The sequence below is a fragment of the Triticum dicoccoides genome, chromosome 7A, assembly GCF_002162155.2.
Source record: "Triticum dicoccoides isolate Atlit2015 ecotype Zavitan chromosome 7A, WEW_v2.0, whole genome shotgun sequence".
Lineage (NCBI taxonomy): Eukaryota > Viridiplantae > Streptophyta > Magnoliopsida > Poales > Poaceae > Triticum > Triticum dicoccoides.
Window position 1 is genome coordinate 740,899,400 of NC_041392.1, and position 8,205 is coordinate 740,907,604.

General features: G+C 50.4%; 1 protein-coding gene across 1 annotated transcript; it reads right to left on the reverse strand.

Annotated features, from left to right (window-relative positions):
• Nucleotides 1–1,984: 1,984 nt before the first annotated feature.
• LOC119334161 lies at nt 1,985–3,294 on the reverse strand. The gene is made up of 2 exons (XM_037606779.1): nt 3,113–3,294; nt 1,985–2,873 (listed from the first exon to the last, which is right to left on the reverse strand). The coding sequence occupies exons 1-2, from the start codon at nt 3,292–3,294 to the stop codon at nt 1,985–1,987; spliced, it is 1,071 nt and encodes a 356-aa protein (XP_037462676.1).
• Nucleotides 3,295–8,205: the final 4,911 nt, after the last annotated feature.

Here is an 8,205-nt window from a genome sequence, read left to right on the forward strand (position 1 = left end):
AAAACAGTGTGTGTCCTGCATCCCATCCTAGGAGGGGAATCAGAGTACTAGATTGAAGTTTCAAACTTGGGAGCCACATCGAGGGAAGAATAGTCTTTCCTCCTGCATGTGGTGTGGATAATAGTTGTGGAAAAAATAACTTCATTGAACACAGCAGCTGTGAATGCTCTATGATCTATTTAAGCTCTGTGAATCCTCTATGATCTATTTAAGGCTGAAAGCTGTGAACACTCTGTGCACATTATACTTTGGACTTTGTGGTTCAGTATGAATATTTTTGCGGACCAATGATGGCACACAACAGGAACCAGGAACCACATCTGGTGAGCTAGGTGCTAGTAGATAAGTTTGTATAAGTTGCTAGAAAAGTCTGGAAAAATTTAGAATAGCTGGCAAATTTGTGGGCGTATTGTAATGGTGGTCAAGGTAGAATAGCTGGTAAATTCATGGGTGTATCAGGCGCCTTTTTATGGCTCCTGTTTTCAGCCTTTTGAACATGGAAAGGAAGGTTTCTGGAATTTCCAAGAATATTGATAGAGGACCTGATGCTCTCAACTCAAATTTGACAACAACTTTGTGAAAAACCTGAAGCTCAGAAAATTGATGCTTGTATGATATCCATCTCTATTACAGCCAGCCATCATTTGCGCAAAACATCCAGAAATTGCGGGGCTACAGATGAACTCATCAGAAGCATCCTAATCAGAGAAATTAACAAATTCATTCACTCATGCAGATAAAAGCATCAACTTGCTGACAGCATATCCTGCTTACATTCAGTGTTCATCTAGAGTTCTAGACTAAGGAGATGGATTAAAAGGGGGGACATAAACCGAAGTCTTCCAGCACAAACATCAGTACATAATATAAACCGGAGTCTTAGACCTCACTGTTGGTCAAACTCAACTTGCTGACAGCATATCCTGCTTACAATCATACTAATGCAGACATATGAAACCACATCAGCACAATCTTGAACATCCGCCATCCAACCCCAGGTGTAGATCGCCCAAGCAAGACCAAAACGACTAGCAAGCAAGCTCAGATCTGCATAAATGCATTTCGTTAGAAAACTGAAGCAACTGCAGTTGATGCAATGGGAAATTTCCCTATCCCAATTTCTTAGGAAGGACCCATGTGCTAAACCACAGAGTACAACATAGCTTAAGAAGAAAGGTGCACCCGCTGCTCATTTTGCAGTTTGGAAGCAATATACACAAAAATTGGCAGACCATAACAAGGTGAACCCTATCTGTTCTTGGAAACAGAACATGGCAAATAAGGTTCAGAGCCTTCAAACATCAACTTACAGGTTATGCAACATTCTTGTTTTGAATATCTTCATTCAACTGAATGAACAATGTGTAGTAAGTGCTAAGTATGACTAACGATGTACTCCTACATAAAGATGCAAGTGCGAAAGCCATCTTCTCTCCAAAGATATGGAGCAATAAAAACCAGCTGTCGAAGCTAGTCTGTAATTTTTCTTCTCAGCTAGCATTCTCAATCACATACATGGGAGTTAAACATGCATGCAGATAGACAATAAAAAAACCATGAATTGACTACTTGTCCTAGCTAGTTTGACAAGGTAGTCAAGCCTCCGTAAAAAAACAACGTAGTCAAGCCCAATAGAACAATAATTAACTTTCTATATAACCATGGGAATCTTTCCTATTTGCAAAATTACAGAGTAAAATATAGCTTAAGAACAAAGGAGCAAAAGCTTATTCGTGCTTCCCAAGAATCCTATAGCCATCTTATTGCAGTGAAGACCATAACATGTTAACTCTGCTCTGGAAAACAGAACAAGGTAAATAAAGAGTACTAAGACATCAGCTTAAAACCATCAATTAGGTACCTCTCCTAGCTAGTTTCACAAGGTAGCCAGGCCCAATAGAACAATAACTAATTTTCAACATAATCATGTGAGCAGAACAAGCAATGCATGAACCCAATGGCAATATTTAGGCTTACCAGTTCATCAGATAGTTGGTTCTGATAACAGCGGTGGGAAGCTAAAGTATGGGAGGGCACGTGTGGGATTGAAGGTATTCTCCATCTTTGTGCGGACTTTGGTAATTTCATAAGTCTTGACCTCCATTGAGTAGCAATCCACATTCCCAACATGAATACCTTCTGGAGAGCCTCGGAAGAACAAGAATCCCTCGGCTGCACGCATTGTGCAAATGGAATGATACTGCCCAGGAAGCTGTATGATCTTCTCTAGCTTCCACTGCTGCGAACTATTCTTCAGAGAGGTATGGTAGAGGGCAAAGGATCCATGTTGACCGACAAGGGAAAACATCTCAAGGACTCCTTCTCGGCCCATCACAACGGCATTTGCGTGACGATGGGCAAAGCACTCGTCAGGCAGATCGCTGAGCTCCAGATGGTAGCCGGTGAGAAGGTCGACAGTGGAAAACCTCAAAGTGCGTGTGTCCAGCACCATCAAATGGTCACTCCAGCCATAAGGCCGTGTCCAGTAGAAGCAGCAGCGCACGCAGTCAAAACAGGACATGCGTTCCAACGAAGGTGAGGTGGGAGGCTCGAGCATAGACCATTGCATAGTTGTGGCCGGGAGCACAAAGAGGACAAGCTTCATCATGTATCTTGCTATGCATATCACCTTGAAGGGCTCTTCCTCGCCGTCGTCCCTGGTGTTGGGAGCAAGCACGGGCCCGAATCCATGGAGGCGATCCTGCGGTTGGGCGGCGAGGTCCTCAGGTATGGTTGGAAGCAAGACGTATCTGCTGGACAGCGGGTCACAGACGGCGAGGTGGAAGTCGGCAGCGTTGCACCGCTCCCGTTTGGTCCACGTCGGGTGGTCACAGCGTTCTTCGTCACCGAGCTCCCTGGAGTCCATGAGGATGCTTGTGGATCGGTACAGAGGGAGAGCAAAGCACCTTAAGTGCTGCCATTGCCATTGCCAAGAATATATAGGCGCAGGGCGCCAGTACAACAGGGGCGCGGAGCGCCAGTACAACAGAGAGAGAGAGAGCGTAGCTCTAGTACGTGCATGGGATCGTGGGTAGATGCATGCAGTACGTGGGAGAGTGGAGAGAACTGCTAACACCCCGCCGCAGTTTGAGCGTCCGGCGGCCAGACGCACAAGCTGGACCGGAAATCTTGAAACGCCGCCGTGGGCAGTCCTTTGGTGAGCACGTCGGCGAATTGTTGGGAGGTTGGCACATGGAGAACACGCAGCTCACCCAACGCCACTTTCTCGCACACAAACTGGATGTCGAGCTCGATGTGCTTGGTCCGGCGATGGTGGACGGGGTTGGCCGCCATGTAGACGGACGAGATGTTGTCGCAGAAGATGACGCTGGCGCGAGGTAGAGGTACAGCGAGCTCGCCAAGAAGTTGACGGATCCAGCAGCTCTCAGCGACCGCGTTCGCAACTGCGCGGTATTCTGCCTCGGCGCTCGAGCGAGACACCGTCGCCTATCGTTTGGAGGACCATGATACAAGCGAGTCGCCGAGGTACACAGCGTAGCCGGACGTCGATCGGCGCATGTCTGGGCAGCCGGCCCAGTCTGCGTCGGAGTAGGCGACGAGGTCGAGGGAGCCGGACCGTCGGAGATGGAGCCCATGCGATGTGGTGCCGTGTAGGTAGCGCAGGATGCGCTTGGCCAGCGCACGGTGGACGTCGCGGGGGTCATGCATCACCAGACAGCACTGTTGGACGGCATAGGCGATGTCGGGCCGAGTCATGGTCATGTACTAGAGGGCACCGACGATGCTGCGGTACTCGGAGGCATCGGAGACGGGGGCACCATCACTGGCGGACAGCTTGGCGCGCGTGTCGACTGGCGTGGGCACCGGCTTGCAGCCCTGCATGTTGGCGCGCTCGAGTAGTTCGTCGGCGTACTTGCTCTGGGAGAGGAAGAAGCCATCCGCGGTGTGAGTGACGGCGATCCCGACGAAGTAGTGTAGAGGCCCGAGGTCTTTCATGGAGAACTCGGTCGACAAGAGCTGCTGGAGGTGTCGAAGAAGCGCCAGCGTCGAGGCGGTGAGCACAATGTCGTCAACGTACAACAGTAGATATGCAGTGCCGGCGTCGGAGTGGAGCACGAAGAGCGACGGATCCGCCCGCGAACTGGTGAAGCCGAGGCTGTGGACGAAGGTGGCGAACCGCCCAAACCACGCCCGCGGCGCCTGCTTGAGCCCATTGAGGGACTTGTCCAGCAGACACACGTGCTCAGGTCGGTCCGTGTCGACGAAGCCGGCCGGCTGCTGGCAGTAGACCTGCTCAGAGAGATGCCCGTGGAGGAACGCGTTGTTGACGTCCATCTGGTGCACTGGCCACTGGCGCGTGGCGGCGATGGTGAGCACGACGCGGATGGTGGCCGCCTTGACCACCGGAGAGAATGTCTCGTCGAAGTCGACGCCGGGGCGCTACGAGAAGCCGCGCACCACCCAGCGTGCCTTGTAGCGTTCGAGCGAGCCGTCGGACTTGAGCTTGTGGCGGAAGAGCCATTTGCCGGTGACGATGTTGGCGCCGCGAGGCTGAGGGACGAGGCGCCACATCCGGTTCTCCATGAGAGCCCTGTATTCTACCTGCATAGCAGAAAGCCAACAAGGATCTCGCATAGCCTCACGCGTGGTTTTGGGGATGGGTGAGATGGTGGAGGGAGTAGTAGCGACGTGGTGATGTGCATACTTGGGATTGAGGAAGAATTTGCCAGCCTGAGCTCTTGTCTGCATTGTGTGTGTAGGTACAAGAGGGGGTTGGTGTCGTGGTGCCTGTGGTGGCGAGGGGGGGTGACCGTGGCAGACTGTGGTGGTGACTGGGCTGGCGGGGAGGCGTTCGGCATGACATGGTGTGGGGTGGGAGGGGCTGGCGCGGTAGGGCAGTCGGACGGGGATTGGGAGGCAGGCGTGGTATCGGTGGCGGCCGGGGCATACGCGAGCGCTGGTGAGGGCTGGGAACGAGGTCGCGTGGGTATGGTAGGGAGTGCGTCGAGGTGATCAGCGACCGGTGCGGGGCTTGTATGTTCTGCGTGAAAGGGAAAGTTATGTTCATCGAAGACGACATGGCGAAATGTGATAACGCGGCCAGTGGCACGGTTGAGACATCGGTAGCCTTTGTGGTCTGCGGTGTACCCTAGGAAGACGCAGGGGGCCGAGCGAGGCGCGAGTTTATGGGGTGCGGTGGCTTCTAGGTTTGGAAAACACAGACAACCGAAGACACGCAGGGTGGTGTAGGTGGGGTGAACACCATAGAGTAGGAAGAAAGGTGTTTGGTTGTGGCGCGGCCGGCACGAACGTCGGTTGAGGAGGAAGGTGACGGTATTGAGGGCTTCGGCCAAGTAGGGATACGACATATGTGCGTGAATAAGAAGTGATCTGGCGATGTCATTGAGTGTCTGGAGTATGCGCTCGGCGCGTCTGTTCTATGGCGATGTGTAGGGACATGATAAGCGGAGCACTATGCCTAGTGAGGAGAAGAATTGGCGCGATGCATGATTGTCGAACTCCTTGCCATTATCAGTTTGGATAGTAAGGATGGATAGACGAAAGTGGTTGTGTATGAATGTAGTGAAGGCGCGGATAGTGGGTAGCACATCAGACTTGTGGCGAAGCTGGAACGTCCATACAAAGTGACTATAATCATCGAGGAGGACCAGGTAATACTGATAACCAGATATGCTAAGCACTGGAGATGTCCTGTGACGCCCCTGATTCAATCGTACACTAATCATACACGCAAACATGTACGATCAAGATCAGGGACTCACGGGAAGATATCACAACACAACTCTACAAATAAAATAAGTCATACAAGCATCATATTACAAGCCAGGGGCCTCGAGGGCTCGAATACCAGAGCTCGATCATAGACGAGTCAGCGGAAGCAACAATATCTGAGTACAGACATAAGTTAAACAAGTTTGCCTTAAGAAGGCTAGCACAAACTGGGATACAGATCGAAAGAGGCGTAGGCCTCCTGCCTGGGATCCTCCTAAACTACTCCTGGTCGTCGTCAGCGGGCTGCACGTAGTAGTAGGCACCTCCCGAGTAGTAGTAGTCATCGTCGACGGTGTCGTCTGGCTCCTGGGCTCCAACGTCTGGTCGCAACAATCGAGTATAGAAAGGGGGAAAAGGGGGAGCAAAGCAACCGTGAGTACTCATCCAAAGTACTCGCAAGCAAGGAACTACACTACATATGTATGCATTGGTATCAAATGGAAAAGGCTATCATATGTGGACTGAACTGCAGAATGCCGGAATAAGAGGGGGATAGCTAGTCCTATCGAAGACTACGCTTCTGGTAACCTCCATCTTGCAGTAGGAGAAGAGAGTAGATGGTAAGTTCACCAAGTAGCATCGCATAGCATAACCCTAACCGATGATCCTCCCCTCGTCGCCCTGTGAGAGAGCGACCACCGGTTGTATCTGGCACTTGGAAGGGTGTGTTTTATTAAGTATCCGGTTCTAGTTGTCATAAGGTCAAGGTACAACTCCAAGTCGTCCTGTTACCGAAGATCACGGCTATTCGAATAGATTAACTTCCCTGCAGGGGTGCACCACATAACCCAACACGCTCGATCCCATTTGGCCGGACACACTTTTCTGGGTCATGTCCGGCCTCGGAAGATCAACACGTCGCAACCCTACCTAGGCACATCAGAGAGGTCAGCACGCCGGTCTAAATCCAATGGCGCAGGGGTCTGGGCCCATCACCCATTGCACACCTGCACGTTGCGAGGGCGGCCGGAAGCAGAACTAGCCACCTTAATACAAGAGCAAGCTTACGTTCCAATCCAGCGCGCGCCGCTCAGTCGCTGGTGTCACGAAGGCTTCGGCTGATACCACGACGTCGAGTGCCCATAACTGTCCCCGCGTAGCTGGTTAGTGCGTATAGGTCAATGGCCAGACTCAGATCAAATACCAAGATCTCGTTAAATGTGTTATCTTGAAATAACCGCGAACGCCGACCAGGGCCAGGCCCACCTCTCTCCTAGGTGGTCTCAACCTGCCCTGTCGCTCCGCCTCAAAGTAACAGCCTGGGGCCGTCGGGAACCCAGGCCCACCACTACCTGGGTGGAACCACCTGCCCCTTCAGCCCCCATCTCCAAACAGTATCAACGGTAATGTAAATAGTGTAAAGTATATAGTATATGCCCGTGATCACCTCCCGAAGTGATCACAGCCCAATAGTATAGCATGGCAGACGGACAAGAGTGTAGGGCCACTGATGATAATCTAGCATCCTATACTAAGAATTTAGGATTGCAGGTAAGGTATCAACAGTTGTAGCAACAATGACAGGCTATGCATCAGGATAAGATTAACGGAAAGCAGTAACATGCTATACTACTCTAATGCAAGCAGTATAGAGAAGAGTAGGCGATATCTGTGATCAAGGGAGGGGCTTGCCTGGTTGCTCCGGCAAGAGAGAGGGGTCGTCAACTCCGTAGTCGTACTGGGTAGCAGCGGCGTCGGTCTCGGTGTCTAGCGAGAGAAGAGGGGGAAGAAACAATAAATATTAAGCAAACAGATGCATAGCGATGCATGACAAAGCAAAGCGTGATGCTAGGCGTGCCCTAACGCGGTATGAGGTGATACCGGTGAACGGGGGAAACAACCGGGAAAGTATCCCTGGTGTTTCGCGTTTTCGGGCAGAGGAGCCGGAGGGGGGAAAGTTGCAAGTTCGGTATGTTAGGGATGTGTGGAGGACGAACGGGCTGCGTATCCGGATTCGTCTCGTCGTTCTGAGCAACTTTCATGTTGAAAATAATTTAATCCGAGTTACGGATTAAAAGATATGATTTTCTAAAGATTTACTAATTTCTGGAATTTAATTAATCCTTTAATTTAATTCGAAATTGGATTAATGACATCAGCATGATGTCATGTTGACATCGGCAGTCAACAGGGATTGACTAAGTCAAACTGACAGATGGGGCCATTAACTGGGTCAACAGCATAGTCAGCAGGTCCAGTCAGCAGTCAACAGTCCTGTTGACTTAGCCAAGCTTATGTGTGGGTCCCACTTGTAATACTCTGTTAGTTAATTAACAGTAGTTAATTAGGTTAATTAGTCATTAGGTTAATTAATCCTAATTAGTTTAATTAACCAGAATTAGTTAAGTTAATTAATTTAATTAACTAATTAATATTTTTATTATTTTCTTTTTAATCTTAATTTTTTTTGAAACGTTCCTGGGGCAGGGCCCCACATGTCATAGGGCCATA

Excerpts from the sequence above, each read along its gene's own strand:
- LOC119334161 (XM_037606779.1), bottom strand. The coding sequence starts at position 3,294 with ATGGCGGCCAACCCCGTCCACCATCGCCGGACCAAGCACATCGAGCTC. Across the intron at positions 2,874-3,112 it reads CAAGATTTCCGGTCCAGCTT|CATCCTCATGGACTCCAGGG; the intron begins GTGCGTCTGGCC and ends CCGATCCACAAG.